The sequence below is a fragment of the Physella acuta genome, unplaced genomic scaffold, assembly GCF_028476545.2.
Source record: "Physella acuta isolate Inbredline_101_S28 unplaced genomic scaffold, ASM2847654v3 ptg000272l, whole genome shotgun sequence".
Taxonomy (NCBI): Eukaryota; Metazoa; Mollusca; class Gastropoda; family Physidae; genus Physella; species Physella acuta.
This window is the reverse complement of record NW_026731791.1, coordinates 76,231-102,500: the sequence shown is the minus strand read 5'-3', so window position 1 is coordinate 102,500 and position 26,270 is coordinate 76,231. Positions and strand designations below refer to the sequence as shown.

The 26,270-nt window shown below is 38.3% G+C and overlaps 1 protein-coding gene and 1 long non-coding RNA gene across 7 annotated transcripts in view; one reads left to right on the top strand and one right to left on the bottom strand.

The window, feature by feature from the left end:
* The window catches only part of LOC131939276 (LIM domain-binding protein 3), a 51,661-nt gene extending 42,277 nt beyond the window's left edge, over window positions 1-9,384 (bottom strand). For all 6 annotated transcript variants that reach the window (XM_059297484.1, XM_059297487.1, XM_059297488.1 and 3 more), the window contains exon 1: window positions 9,042-9,384. In XM_059297484.1, coding sequence (XP_059153467.1) covers window positions 9,042-9,152 — 111 coding nt within the window. In that variant the 5' untranslated portion in view covers window positions 9,153-9,384. The remainder of the gene's footprint in view (window positions 1-9,041) is intronic.
* LOC131939277 (uncharacterized) lies at window positions 7,875-8,460 on the top strand. The gene is made up of 3 exons (XR_009386398.1): window positions 7,875-7,944; window positions 8,045-8,201; window positions 8,375-8,460. It is a non-coding gene; the product is annotated as an uncharacterized LOC131939277 (long non-coding RNA).
* Window positions 9,385-26,270: the final 16,886 nt, after the last annotated feature.

Sequence of the window (26,270 nt, the reverse complement as noted above, 5' to 3'; positions counted from 1 at the left end):
GCGATATTGGATGAGGTATACGATGAGGTATACGATGAGGTATACGATGAGGTAGATGATGAGGTTGATGGTGAGGTATATGATGCGGTATATGGTGCGGTATTTGATGCAGCTTTGAATGAGGTATATGATGAGGTAGATGATGAGGTAGCCAAAAGAAAAACTTTTTATTGTTTAAAACACGAAACACTGGAACACACCTGAGTGCCTGAGTTATCAGAGAAAGACTAGGCTATTCCTGGCACTAAGAATACCTGCTGATCACAGGTAAATTTTCTATCTTTTGTCCGACCTTCACTTGGCAAGGTCGTCCAAAATACCATGTGGTTGATGGGAGCAGAGGAGAGGGGTGAGTGCACAGAGAGGATGGGAGGGTGAGGGCTGAAAGTGGGTGGGAAGGGGGGGGGGCTGAAAGTGGATGAGATAGAAAGGGGGGGGGGAGGTGAGAAAAAAAGTGGAGCGAATCAGTTAATAACTGTGGGGTGAATTATTTTTACTGGAGTGCAATCACAACACAGAACTTGTGGTAGATTTTGAGGGCGAGTGTTTGAAATGGTTGAAATACTTGTGTACGTACATAAGTACAAGTATATGTAGTGTGGAAGAAGCTATCGATGGAAACGACGCACTAATGTTGAGCAAGTATGTGTCCCTTTGCCTTAGAATCCATGGCGTTGTATACTAAACGAAAACTAACTGTCCAAGTGGAAAATACACAAACGCCGACTGACCAATAATAAATTGCCTAAAGTCCGTATCACTAAAAGCTAATCAACTCTAAAACAGATTTTATCTTAGTTGAATTATTCGAAAAAATAAATTACTTTTCATAAGTGGTTATTTAAAAAATTTAAATTCAATGTATCTAATTTTCAAAAGAACACCCGCTTTTAGACTGAAAATCGTCAAACCTGTTAGTTCATTAAATCTGTGAGCACAGTACAGCCAATCACATTTAGCTCGAGCGTTGCATAATTATTTTGTATATGGTTAATTTGTTTTTATATCCTGTTACACTGGCCCGCCTAGGAGTTTTTCCAGTAGAGAGGGATAGTGTCTGGGGGGGGGGGGGGGGGTTATAGCAGGTCCCATGTTGAGCCAAGATGTAGGTGTCTCAGTCTCTTGAGTTTAGAGTGAGTCGAGTCTTTTTTTAAACGTTTACGTTTTTTTTTATACACAAGGAATTATTTTAGCTGCTAATTGCGACTTTAAATATTAAACCTTTCAACGTTAAATAGCTCTTTATTTTTATTCTAAAAATAATATATAATTTCTCCGAAATTATACTCCTCTCTTTTATTTAAAATAGACGAAGAGACCATTAAGAAAAAAGATAAATATAGATTGGCCACACACTAAGGGTATCCAGTATAACAAGACAGGCCCTCACATAGAATCTAAAGGGCATAAGGAAAGTGGCGGACCAAGGAGACGTGACCTGTAAGAAGACACCAAGAAGATTGGATGCACCTGGGGACAGTTGTAGAGACTAGCAAGAACAGAGGTGCCTGAAAAGTTCATGTCAACGGCCTATGTCCCAGGAGAGACCCCAGGCTAACCTAGCCTAAACTCAAAAATTTTCCCCTTGTGTCCCAGGCAATGACGGAAAAAAATATGACGATGTCAAAAAATTCATTAAGATACAGGTGTTTTTTTTCTAATTAAAGAATTTCATAGAATTAGAAATGTGCAGCAAAAATATAATGCAATAAATTAGCGATATACCAATTTTATCCCCTGATAGTAATAATCTACATGATATAGTTAAATATGTATTTTAAAAATATGTACGGAAATTCTTTAATAAGAAACAGCTGGCTTTTTTGATAATTTTCTTTTGTAAAATGTAGGCCTATCATCGCTTGTGTGTGCTAACATCAAAGTTAATTCTTTTTTTACTGCTTGTTGTTCTTATCACATCTCTCTACTCCATTAAATTAATTATCAGTCAGACGGATTTCTTTGTCTTGTGAAGCTCCGGAAAAATTAGGAAATACAGGTAGAACCGTGGTGAGAATTTTTTTTAAAAAGATAGAGATTATTTTAATCGGTTTAGTATAAAGCATGTACAAGCTAAGGATGTAAAGATATAAATGTTAGATGTGATGCTTGAGCTGCAGCTTTAGACTCTAATGCACAGAGATAAATTGATAGAGAATAGAGAATAGAGAGAAGTATAAACATCTGTTAACTTTATGGGCAACTTAAGCGTCTGATATTGTTTGTTTCTTTTTACTTTCTCGTATATACGAAGTATAGAGAAAGTCTTGTAATCGTGCAAAAAAAATCGAGATTTTTGCAAATCTCGACGTTTTACATCTCACTGATACGGAAAAACATAATGTTGCAATCTTGTCCGTATGTCTGTGTGTCTGTGTGTGTGTGTGTATGTGTGTGTGTCCGTGTGTAAACACGATAACTTGAGTACCGTTACAGCTAGGTTGATGAAATTTCATATATAAGTATTTTATCAAAATCGTAGATCCGTATCAACTTTTGAGCGCATTCCGATAACCGGAAGTGGTACTTTTTCTACTTTGAATTTTTCAAAAGCCTATAACTTGAGTACTATTTCAGATAGTTAAATGAAATTTGATATGTAAGTAAAAGATCTAATTCTCTACCTTCTTTCAAATTTTGAGTAATTTCCGTCGACCGGAAGTACTTATTTACGCTATTTCCGATTTCTCAAAAAACGTATGTAAGTTTATAAAGTACTAATAATATTGCGCACTATTATGCACATCTTTATTTAGCGTTCACTTGGTGTGCATTTCTTTTTTCTACGAGATTATATTGTACTAGCCGTCCCGGCCAGGCCCTGCTCTGGCTTCTGTGAAAAACCTTTCTGTTAAAGACCATTACCTGTGTGTTTAGTAATCATCATAAACCCGGCATTGCACACCCAAACCAAAACCAAAACAACAAAACGCAAACATAACGCTAACACAATTACAAATACAAACGAAAACAAAAACCTAACAACTAACCCAACCACAACCACAAACACCAATACGAACACAAAGAAAAAAACAAACGAAAAAGCAAACGAAAACAAACCAAATCCAAATGCAAAACCAACCACAAACCCAAAGAAAAAAACACAAACGAAAAAACAAACGAAAACAAACCAAATACAAACGCAAAACCAACCACAAACACAAATACAAACACAAACGCAAAGAAAATAAAACACAAACGAAAACGAAAAAAGAAAGAACAAAAACGAACCAAATCAAAACGCAACCACTAACGCAAACCCAACCTAAACACAAAGAAAACACTAACGCGAACATAAACGCACAGTGCTCAGAGTCTAGCCCGGGGCGGAATCGCCTGTTTCAGCTTAATAAACGACTATAGTACCCCAACTTATTCATAGTCTTTTGCACTCACTTTAATGAACGTAGGCGCGAAACCGAACACGGGAGGCCCGGGACCCCAAATAGCACCCTGTCTGGGCGCCAGAGGACGCACCATGACGTCACCGCCTGATTGAACTTAGTAAACGACTATAGTACATAACTTATTCATAGTCTTTTGAACTCACGCGAACGTATATACCATAGCGTACACCGGAAGGCCCGGGGCGCCAAATAGCACCCTGTCGGGGTGCCGGAGGACGCCCGGATTTGATTCACTTAAAGACTATAGTAACCTTTCTTACCCATAGTCTATCGCACTGTTAAAAACAAAACTATGCAGCATAGCGCTCACATGATAGCCCAGGGTGCCAAATCGAACCGTGCAAGGGCGCCGGCGGACGCGCCTGTTTCAATTTAGTGAACAAAAATGATAATACTCCAAGCTTATCCGTAAATGGAAAGAAATAAACATATAGGATTTGTAGGACCTGGCTTATTAAATGTTATTGATTTAAAAAAAAATATTGAACAGTATGTTCAGTGTATAGAATAAATAAAAGGCAGTGTTAAAAATACCTAACGACATTGCACTTAATCAATCCCCGCTAATTATGTAATTATTTTTTTTTCTTAACACCAAAAACAAAGTAATAAAATGTAAATTCTTTCTTCTTAAGAAGTTTTTTTATTAAAGGGAAGAAACTGTGCAGTCAATACATTTCCGACACAATTTTAGAAATTTTATAAACGTCGATACACTTTTTAAAAATTTTATGTCGCGTTCATAATTGAAAATTATTCTTCTAAGTAAATAGAATGAAAATTGTTTTTAAAGACTTTCAATGGTAATTTTTTGACTCGTAAATTTAGACTATGAGCACGATAAAAAATCTAACACTTAAATCCATAGAAGTGTCAACGACAAACTTTTTTGCCACACGTTACAGAACTGAGCTTTATATATTAGATGTTAAAAAATGTGAGTATTTAAAATGGATTAAAAATCATGTCTAGAAGTCTATATCCCGAGTTGCCATCCCCCGTAGTGTTATATTAGAATATTCGAGAAAGTTTAGGGGAGATCACTCCCGGTTGATTGTTTTTTGTAGTTTGGTTTTTTTTTTAGTTTTTTTTTGGGGGGGGGGGGTTAATTGGTTTAATTAATTTTCTGCATGTTATATTAATTAAAATGGGTCTACTATGATTTACAATGTGTTCAAGGATAAAACCTTTTCGAGAAAACCCAGATTTCGCTGGGTGCTATACGAAGCTGAAATCACCAAGAAAAGCCGGAATTTCCTTGTGCTGTGCAAGGCTGAAATCGTCAATAAAACCCAAATTTATCTCGGTGCATTAAAGTAAAGTATCCCTTTCAAACCTGAGGGTCTATGGGGCAAGTGAAGTAGAGTTCACTTGTTACTGTGACCTCGGCATATGAAGAGATAGTGTGCTCAGCACTATGCCTAGCCGCCTTTACTTTCCCTAACGTGAGTTAGGTACCCATCAGAGTTGGGTGGACTCAGGGACGGTCTACTGACTTCAACCCGGATTCGAACTCGAGACTTACGGGTTAGCAGTCCAGCTCTCTACCGCTAGACCACTATCTCGGTGCATTACGAGGCTGGAATTTTCAATGAAAATCCAGTTTTATCTGGATGCTATTCGATGCTGAAATCTTCCAAAAAGATTAGGATTTATCTGGGAACTTTTCGAAGCTAAAACGTTAAAGCAAACCCAAAAATCTGGATGGTATACGAATCTGAAGTCTTCAATGAAACCCAAATTAAGCTAAGTGCTTAAAATACGATCTTTAATTATTAGACGCACAGATTGTCTAGATATACCGTAGCACATTCGCTATCGTTTCCCGCATCAGCTACGAAAACGATAAGGTGCCTAACGGTGCGTTTAATGCAACTCACACACAGGTAACGCCGAAATACGATTATAGGTCGTACACACACCTATTCTAACAATGAGGAACATCACGGACATAGATAAAACGTGTCTGCTACAGAGCACATTAAGGTGATTTATTATCCAAGACGGCTGTTTGAAAAATATTTAGACTAAGCCGATAGGGAAGACTGACTGTGCTAGGGTTACTGTTACTGTAATATCTAGGTTAAGTAGATATTAAAGACGGATTCTAAGGATGGGATTACAACATTATCTAGGCTAAATAGGTAAGAAAGGTTAAAGATGTTCTAATATTACTGAACAATCTAGGTTAAGGTGGCATTAGAAACGGAGGGTGTTCCGACTTTACTCTAAAATCTAGGCCAGCGTTTCTTTCATACAATTTACTCCTGAAGAGGGGCACTTAGGGGGGAGGTATTGCATTTGTTAAAAATATATTTTCTACATTTTTAAGAATTTTGTTCGAGTGGGGTGAATGGGGGAAAGAGATACCGGAGTGAAACTGATCTAGGCAAAGTTGTTTATGAAGACTGATGCTGTTTCAATGTTAATGTAATATCTAGGATCCAGGCTAAAGAGTATAGGGAGATAAGATATTCCGATGGCAATCCAAAGATCTAGGCTAAATAGTTTAGGAAGACTGTAGTTATTCCGATGGTACTACGAAGATCTAGGCTAAATAGTTTAGGAAGATTGAAGATATTCCGATGGTACTACGAAGATCTAGGCTAAATAGTTCAGGGAGACTGTAGATATTCCAATGATACTTCTAAGATCTAGGCTAAAGAGTTTCGGGAGACTGAAATAATTCCGATGGTACTACGAAGATCTAGGCTAAAGAGCAACGGGAAGGTTTTGTGAAGGTGAGCACCTATGTAGACGCGGTTGTCATAGCAACAAGACATAATGCCAGCATAGAAGAACTCAGGTGCTCAGGTGAGTCCGGGTTGAGTGCAGGAAATTGCGTGGTGAGCAGAAAATTGGATAATTTAATTGGGACAATCTGTCATGAAAACAGAGCTATCTGTCAGCGTTCTGATTGTCTGAACGATAAAGACTTGTATGCCAGTAGGACGCCGTTGTATAGAAGTTTTTACAGTAAAATTTTTTAATGGAAATTAATTCATGGTGCATTAAATTAGTTTGAAAAGACATATTTAATTTTATTATTAAGAGGATTTTAATATGCGATATATTGCAGGCCTACTGAATAATTTTTGTGTGTGTTTAATAAGGAAATACACATAATATATGGTTCCATAACTTAGAGACTATATCTCATTGTACATGTCAAAATCAGGTAAGGGGTCGTCCATAAATGACGCCACACTGGTAGGGGTGAGGGGGGGGGGGGGTCCGTAATTTTGTGACGGTGTGTGATGAGGGGGAGGGGGGAGGTTCAGATGGTGTGACGTCACACTTTTGCATTATTAAAAAGCAATGTTAGAAAACTAATTTTAGACGTTATTTTGCGCTTTAGAAAACTGATTGATTAAAATACTCTATTTTGACAGAGTTCAGACAAGATTTTGGAAAAATATAGCTGTTTAAAAAAAAGTCAACTGCAATTTTGATGGGGGTTGTAGGCTGAGGTGTGACGTCATTTTAGGGGGGTCTGGCTTTTTGTGACGACGTGTGTCGGAGGGGAGGGGGGAGGTAATAATCGTCCAAAAAAGCGTGACGTCATATATGGATGCCCCCCCCCCCTAGAACATGGTTATTGATTTCTAATAACGTTTTTATTTATTTTTTAAACGTCAAATAAAAAGCTAGAAATAGGAACGTCATGCTAAAATGGTAAATGACGTGATTGTTTAGATTTGGCTTGAGTCTGAAGTACTGGTCTAAGTCTACCCATTTTAATGGCTTTCCCACTTAAGTCGACGAAATGGACTAGAACAGAGTGCCTTTCGGGCATGTCTTCGGGAAGTGATTGAGTTAATTACCCAAACCACTCCCTCGGGAACTGTAACAAGTCCATCGCCCATCGGACAATATATATATATATATATATATATATATATATATATATATATATATATATATATATATATATATATATATATATATATAATTTATATAGAAAAAATATCTACCATGGAAAAATGGCGCAAATCTGACGGTGACACTACATAGGTTGGTTGTCTTTCTCTTACTTCTTAATCTAACCATCTTCGTTTTAGTGTTGGAAGGGGTTTCCTGTAACAGAATTAACCACCGTCCTCTCCGCACCCCCCCCCCCTACCCGGAAGTTTAAAGTGCCCGTTCTACCCCGGAAGAAAATGTCTGAAAGCTAGTTTGTGCTTCACATAAATCTGACGACACACTTTCAATATATTCAGTGTTTCAAAAGAAACACGAACTCTACTTAATTTCTTCTTGGAAAGGGGTACCTTCCATACGTTAGCTGACCTAAGAGCAAGCAATATTTCTGTTTCTCCTCAACTGGATTTGATCCCTCCATCCTGGCACGCCGCACGACAGATAAATCACGTGCCCGCGTCATTGAGCTCTGCGATGCATTTCCAGAGGAATTCGCGTCGAAAGGTCATCCCGATAAAGCCATGCTTTGTTTCCTTGGTTTCGCACCTGAAGGAAAAACCACCTACAATCTTCGATTTTTTTTTCTCTTGCAGTACTCGTCTAGTTGATTCTCCGTGTGAGTATTATCTTCACGTGCATGCATTTCTTGTAAATTAAAAAAAAATGCTTCCAGGAGAGGGTATATGTGCTTATACAGAAGCCCATATTTCTTAAAGGTTAAAGGTCGGACTTATTTTGAGCATCGGGTAATCCCAACAGTGAACGATGACGGCAGAGGTTTTAAGTAGAGCGTGGTTAAGAACGTGTGTTAGTTACTATGGCAACAAGCTAGCATCTAGATCAGTCTGGCGTTAGTGAAAGCAGAAGTTAAAGGTAAGTAAACCAGCACAGGAGGGGGTTTCGATAAATTTAATTAGCAGTTTATAAGTTCTTGCTTTTTTTACCTGTGGCGAAGGTGAGTAGTCATAAACCGGAATGTTAATTAAAGATGAAAGAGATTTGTTGAAAGGTTGAAATTTTAATAACCTTTTTTATCTTATTTTCAGACTGAATATAAAGTTTTAATTACACTTCAGCTGTCTTTTTTGATCAACAGAATGCATTTCTAAAATTTATCAACACAGATTTTAAAATATGTTAAGTTTGTTTAAAAAAATAAAAATAAATTAAAATTTGTTTCGTAAAAGAAATATTGAAGTTTTTGCTTGTTGCAAAAGCAGCGTTTTAATAAAAGCACACGTCTAAAATGTTGACCTTGTTGATCAAGATGCACTCACCCTACCTGTTTATTTGTTTGTAAACAAACAAAAAAAAATATACTTAAGGCGAAAAAAAAAATTTACACAATCCGAAAAGTTGTTGTAAGTGGCGACAGTGTGACTCTTGACGAAAAAAAAAAAGTGACTTTCACTAAAGGATGACGCCACTACTGTGAGAAGGGGTAGCGAACTTTTAGAAACCTTGTGACTGGTGGTGGTTAAATTTCGGGGGGATGGGGGGACGAGGATAAAAATAAACAAAACGATTCAACACACGCGCTGGTGTTTACACAGGTAAACTCGGAAGGAAGACACCCCCCTCTCTCCCTTAACACATCTCTCTTTCACCTGCACTGTCCCTATAAAAGGTAACAGCACTCTTGTTGGCAGTGAAGACACAGGTAGGTATACAGAACCGAGGAGAAGAAGATAAAAAAAAAATATAACGACTTACCCTTTGGACAATTAGAGGTTGGTTCAAATCCTTCCCACCCTGGAGACGAAAACCCCAGGGGGTGTTGAAGGAATCGCGGTAGAGATGGACATTTAGACGTGATCCGACCATCTTTGTTGTTGTTTTTGTTTTGTGTTTACTACTCACTGTATTAATTGCTCTAATTAATTAATTAAATTGTCACTGCTTCAGAGGTTAAAGTCTCCGCGGACCAGGCGTGTGGTTCAACTACGCCATCCCCCCATCTAGGAAAAAAAAACAACCCTCGATTCAGCTCTACCGCTTTTTCCAACACAAAATGGCTCACTCCCGTGTCTAAAACTCACAGCGGCACACGCGCACCACTCACTCACGCACAGGTACCCTCGCACACGTCGCCGGCTCTGCGGGTTAGAGGAGAATTTTTACGTCGGCGGGGAGGCGCTGGCACGGGTTGGTGTTTACCTCACCTTCTGGTGCCTGCAAGATCCCAGAGAACTTTACCTGTACCTGGCATGAAGAGATGGTTCGAGAAAAGCAGAAGCTCGAGGGCGGCACCGGTGAAGGGGTGTGACTGCCGGAATAACCTTGATGGAATTTTGCATATTTATTTGGTTAAATCTTCTAATTTTTTTTTCTAATATTGGAAGCGATTTCCTTCGACAAAATTAAGAATTATGTGTCATCGTGATATCGGCCTGCTTTTCTGTCTCGATTTACTTTCATAGCTTTTGTCCATTCAAGAACAAACTTCGAGGCAACAGCTGTTTGATTTTTTAGAGTGTGTTTATGTGTATATATAAGATAGATAGATAGATAGAGATAGAGAAAGAGAGAGAGAGAAATATATATATATATATATATATATAAGTATGCACATGCACATGTACATGCACACACAACATGTAGAAGATAAGTTAAACAACAGAGCAAAGAGAATAAGTATATGGAACCAGGCAAAATTTACCAATATCGGTAGTTTTTACTGCAGAAGACACGACCAACATATTTTGAGACTTGTAATTGGCACCTCCACTAGAGATAACTGACTATATTCTGGTCCTAGTTCTCATCCCAGGCATCCTTGAAAGATCAACATTTAACTTCACATGAAATCAAACCGCAATGTCCGGTGTTAACATAAAATCAACAATATTTACACATGGAAATCACTATCATATACTAACATTACAAGTTCTAGATATTAATCAGTAGCTAGGCAGAATATAACAGGGTTAATTTGCTAGAAATTTACATGTTGGTGAGCTAGGCATGTGCAAGCATCTTAATATCCAGAACGCCATGCCTCATGCTCTTTTAAGTTTTATAAAAAAAAAACTAATCAGTAATGAGTGTTGCAGCTATGCAACGCGATGCACTTAAGGGTTAAAAATCGAGCATGTCTTCTACCCGTGTTACCAGCTGTTAGGCACGTGAGTTTAGACCTGGCTTTTGCTTCTTGCACCTGGTTTGGACTTGAGAGGCAGTTAGGTCAAGGGATGACCTACGGCCTCGTGGGATCCGAACTCTCGTGATTTCGGAATAAGAGGCGAGCGGACTACCGCTAGACAACGCCATCCCTACAGATAAAACTCAATTATTTTATTAAAAAACAAAAGCCACCCCTTCTTCAGTCCCACAATCATCCACAATGAGCTTCGCCCCTGCCTGCACGTGAAGATTACCTCCCCTTTACAGCAGACCGTTATCGCACACGGCTGAAGGTGAGCGGTGCATGTTGGCTGTAGCCCCGCGGCCGTGAGCACAGACAGGTAAAGGTGAACGCCGGAGTTCCCTCCCTGGGCGCTGGGGGGGGGGGGTTCTGTTTAAAACAATGGGACCGGTTATTGGACGGTTAGGGTTGTTTTATCTTTCCCGACAGTGGCGTAACTAGGGGAGGTGCGAGGGGGGTCGGTGTATGAGGGTGATGCGACCCAGAATTCATTGCTTTAATGAAAACGGAAATAGCGTGTTTAAAATCGTGTTAAGAGATTGGATTTGACTTTTCCAACGTGTAAATGGCTTAACGTGATGGTAAGGGAGCAGGGGCGTTTTCTTTTTAGTTTTGAGATGGGGAGGGGTAACTATGGGTAACGGCACCTTCATTTCGGATTGTTTTAAATGCGTATTTAAAGACATATTGTTGAACCACTTGTGGAGATTTGTCTGACCTGGCAATGGTGAAACGTGTTGAGAGGGCGTCGGGGCGTTTTTGTTTTTGTTTTTGCGTGAGATGATGCCCACAATTACGGAGTAGTGCGGTGGGTGTGGGGGTGGGGGTGGGGGGGGGGGCGACCCAGGCTTCTGATTATGTCATCTACCATGGAAAAGTGGAGCAAATCAGACGATGATACTACCTAGGCTGTTGGATGTTCTCTAACTTCTTAACTTCACCAGCGTCAAAATACAAAACAGCCATAATAGGTATACAAAAATGTAGCCATGCAACAAACTTTATGGATTTTTTTTCTGATATGGTTCTTTTGTTTGTTTTTAGCGATTCTACTGCTTACAGATTTCTATGTTGTAATGATGTTTAGAGATTATTTCAGTTAGTTTAAAACTACGTATTAAATTCTAAACACAAAGTGTGTCATTATCTATTTTGTATGCTACAAACATATAAATTAATACTAGATTTTTTTTCAAGTTATTTGAAACTTATAATAATTCAACTATCTTCATCTTCGTTCTATTTCAATTGTTGGAAGGGATTTCCTGTACCACATTTAAGCATTATGTGTCCAGTTGTTATGTGCCATGCCATACCATTGACTCCTATTTCAGCCCGCTTTTCTTTTTGGATTTACTTCCATAGCCTTTGTCCAACCAAGAACAAATTACAAAGCAGCAGCTGTTTGATTTTGGAGTTGTCTCTCCTAGATGGGCTGCTGCAGAGGCGTAGCGACGGGGGGGGGGGGGGGGGGGCAGGGGGGGGGGGGCATATGTCCCAGGGCGCCGGCCTTAGGGGGCGCCAAAATGGGTTGGAAAAAGTAATTGATAGTCTGAGGGGGGTGGGGTGCAAATCGAAAGTTTGTGGGGGTGGGGGGTGCAAATCGAAAGTTTGAGGGGGGATGCTAATCGAAAGTTTGTCCCCGGGCGCCGGGAAGGGTCGCTACACCTCAGGGCTGCTGTCTTCAAGTAACGAGCCTCACCCACCCGGGGTTAGAACTTCGGACTTTTCGGCAGCCCATAGCTTATGGGACGGCGTGGCCTAGCGGTAGAGAGCTAGACTTCCAACAAGAGAGACGTAGAGTTTGAATCCGGGTTCAAATCATTGGAACGTCCCAGGATCAGGCGATCACGGTGCCGTAAAAAAACAGTTAATTAGGCTACACACACCTGTAGTATAAGGGCGTCCTTAACATACGGATTTCGATTTTCACCCCCCCCCCCCTCAAGTTTTTCTCTATATATGTTGCTATTTTTTGCCTTGGTGTCACCCCCCCCCCCTAAATGGTGTCATCCGGTGCGATCCGCACCCCCCGCACCCCCCCCCCCCTCGCTACGCCCTTGTGCAGACTTCCATTTGATCACCTATTACATACTACCTTTTAGTGAATTCATTTTCAATCGCAAACATAGCGGATGTCACTACGATGTATAGATAAAGAGAAGAACCACATCGAATAGTATTATATAGGCGATAATAGATGAGAATTGGATATAAGGTCGCTTGGATATTCGGTGTGTGTAAAACTGTGTTGTGTAATTCTCCTGATGGAGCTCAGGTACGAACTATGCATGGGTGGTGTGGGAGTGTGGGGGTGGGGGAGGTGAGGGGTAGAGTGGATGCAGGGGAAGATAACTGCTGACGTCATGAGTGGAATTCTGTAAATGTGGTGTTTTTCGTGTGCTGTGTTTTTAAAACGTGAAGATTGTAGGGGTGGGAGAGGTGGAGGTGGGGGTATAGTGTGGAGGTGCTGTGAAGGTGGGGGTTGGGTGAGGGTGGTTGTGTAGTGTACATGTGATATGCAGGTGGGATGCTGGTATAGTGTATGGGTGAGACGAGATGGTGTGTGGGTGAGGTGGTGGTAAGGGTGGTGGTAAAGTGTAAGAGAGAGGGTGGTGGTGATGGTGGTGGTATATTTTAAGGATGAGGGTGGTGGTATGGTGTAGGGGTGAGGTGGATGTGATGGTGGTGGTTTATTTTAAGGATGAGGGTGGTGGTATGGCGTAGGGGTGAGGTGGTGATGATGGTGGTGGTTGTGGTATGGTTTAAGAGTGTTGATGGTGGTGGTATGGTGTAACATTGAGGTTGTGGTGATGGTGGTGGTGTATTTTAATGGTGAGGGTGGTGGTGATGGTATATTTTAAGGATGAGTGTGTTTGTATAGTGTAGAGTAGAGGTGGTGGTGAGGAAGGTGGTGGGAGATTATCCAACTTCATAACCACCCGTGCACCGGTCTATCATATATGACTTTTTTCTGCATAAAAAGTCCAGATGCTACAAAGCCTACCTAATAAAAGTAAAATGAAATATTGTTTTAATAAGCAAATAATAAAATAGCGAAAGATTTTTTTCTTTTTTTTTAATGTCATTTGCTCAAGAAATACGAGAAATACAGCGTGTATATTTAATATTTTTTTACAAAACAGCTTTTATTAATTTATTTATACAAAGTTCCATAATTCATTATTTTTTTCTTTATTTTAAATATTGCATAGTTATCTCTCTTAGTGCGATGTAGAATCGATGTTTAAAACCCTCTGTTCATTTTTTGCAAGACATAAACGTACGGTGTCCAGGTTCCTCTACTTCCATATTTAATATTTAATATTAATTTCCGTAATTTACTTCCCATTTGTAGTCGCTAAGTAGACAAGGGAAACAACTATTAAGTATGTTTCCAAAAGTAATTAAATAAGAGTGAACTTTAATAGCTACAACAAGAAAAATAGATTATAATATACGTTTTGTTATATATATATATAATATTATAAGCACCACAGTAAACTGTGTTTGATGATATAAATAATAGAAGCTTTAAATTTTTAAAATTCTAATTCAAATATTTAAAACTTGTAGCTGTATAAAATATTTGAATTTTAAAAAATTGAATGTTGAAAATTCAATTTACTTTGAGAGGATTGTCCAACCAATACATAGAGCAGACTTCTATTTGATTTTGACCTTCACCCCTTTTACTGTCATCCTTTGCAATTTTTTTTTTTATAATCAAATACATGACTTCATTATGTACATTTGCAAAACCTTTCGTTTTCATTTGGTGTTCAAAATTATGTTAAAAAATTTGATGTTGATGTACTTGTTTTAATTGCAAATAAAAGTATTTAAAAAAAAAAAAAAAAAAAAAAAAAAAAAAAAAAGACTTCTATTTGATTTTAATTTAAAATAGAGCTACAGCCACACCTCTCAAAGTGACTCTGTATTGGGCAGTTCCCTTTAGTTGAGCCCACGCAAGCCCCGCAGCCCTTGCCTCTCCTGCCACAGTCCTTCTAATGCAGGGGTCCCCAAACCGTGGGCCGAATCCGGCCCGAGAGGTTCTCTCTTCCGGCCCGCGGAAATCTTTATGTCCACGGAAAAAAAACATGTTTGCTGGATGTGACTGAGGGACTTTGCCAAATAAATTCAAAACTATTTGAAAATGTAGCTTTGGGTTTTGCAGAAATTGGTGAAAACATTGTGACTCAAATATGGAAAAATGAAAGTAAATTGTCGCCATTTTTCACTTGCTATGGACGAATCGTTGGACAGCTGTTCCACTTGTCAACTGCATGTGTTCGTTTGAGGTGTGGATGAAGATATGAACGTAACAAGAGCTGGGGGGAGTGGGGAGACGTTCTTCGAAGGGGGAGGGGGGGGGGCTCCGACACCCAATGAGATGCATGGAAGAAACTGGCCCCCGAACTAATATTTGATAATTAATGCGGCCCTCGGGATTAAAAGTTTGGAGACCCCTGTTCTAAAGGATTGTATAGGTCATTTACATTTTCTATTCCCATGAGGGTTCCAGTTTGAGGTTTCCTAACGAGACTTCAATCTTCTCACGGTCCGTCCCTATTTGATACCCTTGTCTATCAGCTGTTGTTGTTTGTTTTTGTTTTTTACAAACCAACATTTATACAAAGTTCGATTATTCATTTTTTTTTTAAATATTGCATAGTTATCTCTCTTAGTGCAATGTAGAATCGATGTTTAAAACCCTCGGTTCATTTTTTTGCATGACATAAACGTATGGTGTCAGGGTATATTTTTTTTAATGATATACCACAGGTCGTCGTTAAGTATTATTCCAGGCCATCTTATCTTCAGGATTCGTAGTTTGCATTACTAGTGATTTTAAAATGGCTTTTAAAAGTCTAGGTATTAAAAAAAAACCTCTGGAAAATTTTACTGTGGTATGGTATTTCAGAAAATAAAATGCCATTAAAAATCATGCATGAAGGGTTCTATTGCAATGTCATCTCTGTTAATCGTACAATAGACGAATTTATCGTTCAGACAGGAGTTAAACAAGGATGTGTTCTGTCACCGCGGCTTTTAAACTTCTTAATTGATTGGATGGTAACACAAACTATAGAGGCATCAGATGGACACGAACAACTAACAAATTGATTGGCTGGTAACACAAACTATAGAGGCATCAGATGGACACAAAAAACTAACAAATTGATTGGCTGGTAACACAAACTATAGAGGCATCAGATGGACACAAAAAACTAACAAATTGATTGGCTGGTAACACAAACTATAGAGGCATCAGATGGACACGAACAACTAACAAATTGAATGGCTGTTGTCACAAACTTTAGACAATGCGAGATGCATCAGATGGACACGAACAACTAGCAATTGATTGGCTGGTAACAAAAACTATAGAGGTATCAGATGGACACGAACAACTAGTAATTGATTGGCTGGTAACACAAACTATAGAGGCATCAGATGGACACGAACAACTAACAAATTGATTGGCTGGTAACATAAACTATAGAGGCATCAGATGGACACGAACAACTAGTAATTGATTGGCTGGTAACACAAACTATAGAGGCATCAGATGGACACGAACAACTAACAAATTGATTGGCTGGTAACACAAACTATAGAGGCATCAGATGGACACGAACAACTAACAAATTGATTGGCTGGTAACACAAACTATAGAGGCATCAGATGGACACGAACAACTAACAAATTGATTGGCTGGTAACACAAACTATAGAGGCATCAGATGGACACGACCAACTAGTAATTGATTGGCTGGTAACACAAACTATAGAGGCATCAGATGGACACGAACAACTAGTAATTGGTTGGCTGGTAACACAAACTATAGAGGCATCAGATGGACACGAACAACTAGTAATTAATTGGCTGGTAACACAAACTATAGAGGCATCAGATGGACACGAACAACTAGTAATTGGTTGGCTGGTAACACAAACTAAAGAGGCATCAGATGGACACGAACAGCTAGTAATTGGTTGGCTGGTAACACAAACTATAGAGGCATCAGATAGACACGAACAACTAGTAATTGGTTGGCTGGTAACACAAACTATAGAGGCATCAGATGGACACGAACAACTAGTAATTGGTTGGCTGGTAACACAAACTATAGAGGCATCAGATGGACACGAACAACTAGTAATTGATTGTCTTATGTCACAAGTTAGAGGCATCAGATGGACACGAACAACTAACAAATTGATTGGCTGGTAACACAAACTATAGAGGCATCAGATGGACACGAAAAAATTAACAAATTGAATGGCTGTTCGAACAGGCCATAACAGACTAAATCAACACAAGCATAAAAAACTAAAGGTTGGGTGTGGCAAAATGTGCCCTTGTGGCAAGGCCCCGGAAAATACGGAGCACGTCCTTCAGGAATGCTCTTTGTATAGCCAGGCACGAGACAGACACTGGCCCCTGGCCACCCCACTCAGGGAAAAATTATATGGGACACCTGCCAAACTGGAGACCACAGTCTGGTTTGTTCACGAATTTGGACTTGTTGTCTGAATCCTCCACCATATTCTCAATTAAGAACGAAGAAGAAGAAGAATGGCTGTTATTACAAACTTTAGACAATGCGAGATGCATCTGATGGACACGAACAACTAGCATTGAAGACCAGGGTTTCTCAGGCAAATACCTCTACTCTATAGAAACCCTAAAAAGACTTATTTCTTTTGCAGTTGGAGTTGGACTCAAAATAAACATAAACAGAACCAAATTTTTGAAGCAAAATATACCTTTTAAAATAAGCAACAAAAGGAGTGGAAGTAAGACTACATCGATGAAATTAAACTACGCATCGTTAAAGTCCAACAAGCCTTTGCAACGATGGAAAAAACATGGCGATCGAAGAAAATCTCATGCAAGTCCAAATGCAGACTATATATATTTATATATATATATATATATATATATATATATATATATATATATATATATATATATATATATATATATATATGACATTCATAATCATAGTTTCTTCCAGGCTCCGCCCCTCCCCACGGAGGAACCCCCCCCCCCTGAACGAAATGGTTTTATATAGAGAACATATACTTTTATTAGTGTCCCCCCCCTCTCGGAAAATTTAGTCGCGACCCCACCCGAAAATATCTTCCCTTACCCCATCCCCCACCCAACCACCCCCGGAAAAAAAAGGTTGTAAGAAACACCGTCAAGAATAGGGGTAGTAATTTTCATTAGTTTCTTCCTATTTAAAATCTCTAATAAGGGAAACAACCAATAACAATGTTGCTAAAATTCATTAGTATGTAGAGAAATTAAATTGTTACAAAATTTAAAAAGGCAGATATATTTTACTAATTTACTTACACAAAAGTATTATTGTTATTGCTTGAATTTTATTATCATTATACTTTTGAATTTATATTTATTTCTGGGTTAAATATGTAAAACTGTTATCGTTATTAAATATTGGACTGGTTTTAATAGGAACGCTATTTGTAACCAGTGTTGCTGTTGCATGTTCCTTTACTACGACGTATCTACATTTATTTGGGAAAAATAAATTAAAATTCTGTGTCATCGCGATTATAGAAGTATTGTAAGCAAAGCTGAGAAATAGACTGGAAACTCTCAGCTAACCAAAAAAGCTATAAGGAAAATAAATTCATAAAAAACGTTTTAATAACAAGCTTTTCTGTAATAATGCACTAAAAAGTAGAAAATAAAGTATACACTACTATTTAAATAACTATAATGAAAAGCGTGGGTCTCTTCCTAAATATTAGACACTACTATTTAAATTACTATAAAGAAAAGCGTGGGTCTCTTCTTAAATATTAGTAAAGGTATCCACGCTTTTCTTTATAGTAATTTAAATAGAAGTGTCTAATATTTAGGAAGAGACCAACGCTTTTCTTTATAGTCATTTAAATTTAAATAGTAGTGTAATTTATTTTCTACTTTTTAGTGCATTATCACATAAAAGCTTGTTATTAAAACTTTTTTTATGAATTTTTTTTTCAGTACTTTACATGTTTTATATACAATAGTTACATGACTAAAAACCATTGTCAAGTTTATAGCTAAAGTTTCAGTAAAATATTATGGGATGGCGTTGTCTAGTGGTAAAGAACGAGACTGCTGACCCGACTAAAAACCAGCGCGCGCCTAATGAACGTGAAGACGCGCTTTTGTCGTAGAGCCCTCCCGCTACAACAAGGCCGTGACGGACTAATACGGTCCAAATTTTAATTAATTCATTAAAAAATTAATTAGGCCACCAATTAAATCAAATGGAATGTCACGATGCATTGTCTTCATGTCTTGACCCACGTACTAATTACAGTGGCGGAATTAGAAAAAAAGGGCCACCCCGCAAAAATATTGTTTGGGCCCATATATATATATATATATATATATATATATATATATATATATATATATATATATATATATATATATATATATATATATATATATATATATACTAAATACGAACATAGAATACACATTACTGGTTTTTTTTCGAAATTTGAAAGAAATAATTCTTAGTTTTTTTGTTTTTTTTTTAATTAAAACATGTTACAAAAACACATAATTTGTTTGAGTGCTATTTGTCCGTTTTGAATTTCTTAGTTTCAATTTCTGATATAATTATAGCTTCATAAATAACAGGTCGGTCAAAAGTCGGTGACATCAAGGCAAGGTTGCAAAATATACAGAAGAAAATTGCTTTATGCATTTTAATTAATTATTAATTAAAGTTTTAAAAAAACAACTTTAAAGTACAAATTGACGATTCCGTCAAATCAATCAACGACCGCGGAGGGGGTGACACCAATTGCAACTATATATATATCTACGTAGGCCTATATACATATATATATATATATATATATATATATATATATATATATATATATATATACATATATATATATATATATATATATATATATATATATATATATATATATATATATATATATATATATATATATATCTAATATATAAAGCTCAATTCTGTAACGCATATGTTTGTCGTTGGCATTTCTACGGATTTAAGTGTTAGATCAATTATCGTGCGCAGTTGTCTAAATTTATGAGTTAAAAAATTACTATTAAAAGTGTTGGGAAATCATTTTCATTTTTCAAATTATAGTAATAATTGTCGGCATGTTCATTAAACACAAGTTTTAAAAAAATATCATCTTTTACAAAAATTCTAATTATGTTTTTATTTAGTCCTATAGCGCTTACTTCCCTTTGATAAATTAGGAAAAACACAATTACTTCCCTTTATGAAACCATTGCATTAGTTGAAAAGCATTTACTTTTTAATTACTTTGTTTTGGTGTTGGGAAAAAAATAATTACATAATTAGCGGGGATTGATCAAGTGCAAATGTTTTAGGTATTTTACGGATAAGCTTGGAGTATTATAATTGTTCATTAAATTGAAACAGGCGCGTTCGTTTAAGTGAGTGCAAAAACTATGAATAAGTAGGGGTACTATAGTCGTTTATTAAGCTAAAACAGGCGATTCTGCCCCGGGCGTTTATGTTCGCGTTAGTGTTTTCTTTGTGTTTAGGTGGGTTTGCGTTAGTGGTTGCGTTTTGATTTGGTTCGTTTTTGTTCTTTCTTTTTTCGTTTTTGTTTGTGTTTTTTTTTGTTTGGGTTTGTATTTGTGTTTTTGGTTGGTTTTGCGTTTGGATTTGGTTTGTTTTCGTTCTTTCTTTTTTCGTTTTTGTTTGTGTTTTTTTGTTTGGGTTTGTATTTGTGTTTTTGGTTGGTTTTGCGTTTGGATTTGGTTTGTTTTCGTTTGCTTTTTCGTTTTTTTTTTTTTTTTTTTTTTGTTGGTATTGGTGTTTGTGGTTGGGTTTGTTGTTAGGTTTTTGTTTTCGTTTGCTTTTTTGTTTGTTTTTTCTTTGTGTTTGTATTGGTGTTTGTGGTTGTGGTTGGGTTTGTTGTTAGGTTTTTGTTTTCGTTTGTATTTGTAATTGTGTTAGCGTTATGTTTGCGTTTTGTTGTTTTGGTTGGTTGTGGTTTGGGTGGGCAATGCCGGGTTTATGATGATTACTAAACACACAGGTAATGGTCGTTAACAGAAAGGTTTTTCACAGAAGCCAGAGCAGGGCCTGGCCGGGACGGCTAGTATATATATATATATATAAAGCAATGTATGTGTGTTTGTGTGTGTGTGTGCTTGTCCTTTATGCATTACTACACCTCTCATCACATCGCCGTGAAACTTTGGGAAGTTGTTGAGAATATTCCTGGGGAGGTTTCTGCGGAAAAAAAATTTTCAAATTCGCTGGGGTGGCGCCCCGGCAGGGCGCGATTTGTTTTTCTCTATATACGGTATATAAAAATAAAAAGTCAATTTTGGTTTGACATCGTTCATCTGATAGCCATTAGACTTTGGGGAGTTCATAATAACACTCTAAGGAAGGGTTCTGTAAAAAAATAATTTTTAATTTCGCAAGGGTGGCGCCACTGGAGGGTGCGATTTTCCTCTATATATGGTATATAAAAATAATAAAAGTGAATTGCAGTGACACCGTTCACACGATCGCCATCAAACTTTGGGAATATGTTGAGAATGTTCCTGAGGAGGTTTCTGCTTAAAATACATTTTCAAATTCGCAGGGGTGGCGCTCCGGTAGGGCGCGATTTGTTTTCTCTCTATAAACGGTATATAAAAAATAAGAGTCGATTGCAGATTCACACTGTTCATCCAATCGCCGTCAAACGTTGGGGAGTTGATTAGAGCAATTTAGGGAAGGGTTCTGTAAAAAATCATTTTTAATATCGCAAGAGCGGCGCCACGGGAGGGTGCGATTTTTCTCTATATACGGTATATAAAAATTATAAAAGTGAATTACAGTGACATCGTTCACACGATAGGCATGAAACTTTGAGGAGTTCATTATACCACTCTAGGGAAGGGTTCTGTAAAAAAATAACTTTTAATTTCGCAAGGGCGGCGCCACGGGAGGGTGCGATTTTTCTCTATATACGGTATATAAAAATAAAAGTCGATTTTGGTGTGACACCGTTATCCGATAGCCATAAGACTTCGGGGGAGTTGATTAGAACAATGCAGGGAAGGGTACTGTAAAAAAAAAATCCTTTTTTAATTTCGCAAGGGTGGCGCCACGGGAGGCTGCGATTTTTCTCTATATACGGTTTATAAAAATAAAAGTCTATTTCGGTTTCACACCGTTCATCCGTGTACCATGAAACTTTGGGGAGATGATTATATCACTCAATGGTAGGGTTCTGCAAAAAAAAATATTGTTTAATATTGCAAGGGCGGCGCCCGCGGGGGGGGGGGGGGATTTTTTTTCTCTATACAAAAAAAAACTCGGATGCGGTTCATCCGAGTGCCATGAAACTTTAGGGAGTAGATGAGAATACTCCCGAGAATATTCCTGCGAAAAAGAAAACTAAAATTTCTTATGGGCAGCGCCATACAGGGTACAACTTTCGTCAATACACGGTTTGGCGCCCAGAGTTTTAGAGCGACGATGTTGGCACTTGGCACCGTTAATCGAGCGTCCTGCATAGCGAGTAAGGGGTACTACTATATTCAGCGGTAAAACTAAAACAGGCTTCTTAAAATAACTTTGTAACGAGAGGAAATCCTTCTGTACAGTTTCGTCACCTTGCCAAAGATGAAAAAATAACTTTTTGAATATGAGGAGCCTACTGTAGAGTTTCGTCACTTTGCGAATGATGCAATAAGCATCTATTATTAGACAATCCAGTCAGAAATTGAGATCAAGCATCTAATAATAGACCATTAGTAACGCTAGCATATTGCATCAGTCACACTGATATTTAAAACACGTCAAATAATTTTTTTACATGTTAAAGAAAAAAATCCTGTTCATTTGTGTCACTTTAGCGAATGACGAAATCTGCATCATTATTAACATGATGCTATTTGGCCGATGGCGCCTGTTAGTTTTAAGGAGCCAGGGGTCGTACGCCGCGCCTATACGGTACCGGTAGTGTAATTGGGGGATGGGGGCCCGAGAGCGCCACTCTCTCTGACACAGACGCGGTCACCGAAGTGTGTTCTACCATATTATTTCGGTGAGTGATTAATGTACACTCAAGGTTTTCATGCGGTAGTGTAGGTAAACCCGTGTCCTGATATTTATGATATAAGAACAGGCATTGTTTACATTTAAATAACTCATTTTTAGAAAAGAAGGTCACGCGTCGAAGAACATATAATTATAATTGATAACGCGTTGGTGAAATCCTAATATATTTCGTCAAACTTTCTTCTATCCCCGCGGCAACGCGCGGGGGTCGGGTACGCTAGTATATATATATTTTTAAGGGAGGTGGCACTATGTGGTTGCCGCACTGGGTGACACCCGACCTAGCGACGCCACTGTCTAGCATCCATATTAGCTTAAGTCACTAGTGTGATCCAGTTTATTTGTCACTTTCGGTACGGTCTTATTCTTTTACAGTTTCTTCTACCACACCGAGGGACGGAGTGGTCTACTAGTAGAGTCTCGAGTTCGAATCCGGGTTCAAGTCAGTAGACCGTCCCTGAGTCCACCCAACACGTTAGGGAAAGTAAAGACTGCTGGGCATAGTGCTGATCACACTATCTCTTCATATGTCACAGAAACAAGTGAACTCTACTTCACTTGCTTTATAGACCGTCAGGTTTGAAAGGGGACTTTCCTTACTTCACTTTCTACCACACTGGAGAGTCCTTCATACGCATTTCTTAACACGCAGTTAAAACCCTCTTTAATTGTTGGGCTCGTTATGTATGTGGTGTTGAACTTGAAGTGTGGTTTACCATACTGACCCTGAAAGGGTTTTAGTTTTGTTTTTGAAGACGTCACCACAGGGCTGCACCAAGTGAACTTTTGCTCCACTTTCTGGGAACATTGATACGGTCTATTTGGTTCCTTGTTTTATCATCTGGCAATAGTTAATTAGTCGTGTGTATATCCTTATGAGAAAAAAAATGGACCCCAATTTGAACCAGTGTTTCTTCCAGACTTTTTTCTCCGGGGGGGGCACTTGAAATCTTCGGGGGCGCGGTAAACTTTCTTCGGGGGGGCGGACACTGTTAAAAGTATATATTTTCTATATAAATTATATAAATTTCATTTCGTTCGGGGGGGCGGTAAAAAATTTTCGGGGGGGCTTTGCCCCCCCGAAGAGATGCCTGGAAGAAACTCTGATTTGAACTGTATGGTCTTTGTTTCCCTAACGTGAGTCAGGTACCCATCAGAGCTGCGTGGGCTCGACCACGTCCTTTAGCATCAAGTCTGGGATCCGAACTCGAGACTTTCGGGTTTGCAGTCGTAAGCTCTACCATTCGACCACGCTGCCCCATCATTCATGACTATTTGATTCCTATTGATTTGTTTGAATAATTGGCAGTGTCACAGTTTTCTCTTTACTAAATAAATTGCGTGTGTGTCGAAGTGGAAATGGTACGTTTGATTACAGATAGTTTGAATTCGACAGTGGTGGGAGGGCCAGGACTAGCGGTACAGTGCTAGACTGCTAACCCGAAAGTCTCGAGTTCGAATCCCGGTCCAAATCAATAGAAGGTCTCTAAGTACGTTAGGTAAAGTAAAGTCACCTGGGCATAATGATGAACATACTATCACTTCACAGAAGGTCAATGGACCGTCAGATTTGAAAAGGGAATTTTAACTTTTTACTAATTCGACAGATAGAAAAGAAATGTCTTTTTATTCGTTGTTGCTCTAATCCTTCAACTCGACATACAACTAAGGACTTGTTTCATAGAAATGTAAACCAATCCCTTAGCAGGGAATGAGAAGAGATTTAAGTACCCTCATAAATCTACGACGAGTATTAGTAGCGGTTACCCAGAAATAGGGCCTACCAGTGTTTCTTGCAGACTTTTTTCTCCGGGGTGGGGGGGCACTTGATATTTTCGGGGGGGGGGGGGGGCGGTCAACATTTTGCGGGGGGGGGGGAGGCGATCACTAGTAAAAGTATATTTTTACTATATGAATTCAATTTCGTTCGGGGGGCGGTAGATTTTCTTAGGGGGGTGGAGCCCCCCGCCCCCCCCCCCCCCCCCCCCCCGCCCCTACGAGATGCCTGGAAGAAACTCTGGGGCCTACTCAGACGTTAAAAACTTGATATCGACGGAATAGAACAGAGATCCGACAAACAGACTTAAAAATAAACAAAACCGTTAACGCAGTAATGACAGCCTTAAATCTAAATCAACCTCTAACTCAGTTAAGTGGATAATCCAATCGGATTAATTACAAACGATCATTCACTCTATTTTCGGACGCTTCGGAAATTACTCATCGATCTACAATTTCACATCCATCGATCTCACGTTCACCTGCTGGTATGGTGTGTCCTGCAATAGCTTGCACACGGAGGTGTGTACTGCAATATAGCTTGCAACCGTTGACAAGGGGAGGCTAATATTAAAAACACATCGGTAAAAAAAAAATATAACATTCAGCTGCGAGACAGATGGGGAATTTCTCGTGGGATAAAAATAACCACACAGACCTACCAGCTGGTCAAATGGTGAACACGTCAGAGTGGGATATACAAACAGAGATAACCAGCTGTTGTTATGTTAGAGATTTAGATCAGTATGACTTGATTTATTCAGTTACTAGGATTTAAATGGATTATTTTCACTTTCTTGAATAAAACTTACGAATTAAAAAAAAAAATGTAAGTCGAGTTATGAGGTTAAAAACGTAGACAGGATTTGATTGACTTAATGCCGGTTAGCAATCAGTTCGATAAATAGGTCATACAAATTGATTATGTGTGGCTAGTCGCGATACACGCATGTGTCAATTCGTGTAATTAATTTTTCTATCGGGTCTTGTAAAGGTAGAGGACAATTAGTTGACAGAGAAGAATTCGGCTTGGATATTGATGTCAAGTAGTCAAGTATCAGTGGGAATATTCGCTGTCAAGTTGTTGTTTTTTTCGTTGTGGATATATTTTTCAGAGAGCTGAATTTTTATGTGAACCAATTTATTTTTTGTAAGTGCTTTTTTTTTTAATTTATTTAATAATATGGGTTATCTCTTTAATTTATTTATACTTTACTTATATTGTTTTTTATTATGAATGTAATGTTTGTGTAGTATAAATTTTAATGTGTCGGATGATGCGTAGTGAAAAAAATCTCAACCAAGTTTATACTTTTTAAGAAAAAAACGTTTATATGGTCATATCATTGAAGCTGTTGACTGAATGTTTTCATTATATCTAGATCTAGTCATCTAGTGTCCAGATGAATTAGATTTCATATTTCTTAACCTCAATATATGAAGGGATGTTGTAGTCTGCACTATGCTATGACGCCTTTACTTTCCCTAACGTAAGTCAGGTACTCATCAGAGCTGGGTGTACTCAGGAACGTCCTACAGCCACATGTCCAAACCTAGATCCGAACTCGAGACCTTCGGGTTAGCAGCCAACAGTTCTACCATTTGACCACGCAGTTCCGTAATGAAATTATGTGTGTAATCTAAACTCAGTTTGAACTCACGATATGTTTACATTTTAATCTAAGCCTCTATCAAGAAAACTTCAAGAAATTGTATTAGGTCAATAACAACTGAGTTATCTCAGTTATTTCTCTTGTATTATGTTGATAGTGAACTGTTGTTATTATATAATCTCAACCTCTGGGACACAATATATTTAGCCGTCGCACCTTGTATCCATTGTTAAGCGAAAATCTCAAATTTTCCTTCACAACCATACCCAGTGGCGTAGCGAGGTCGGGTG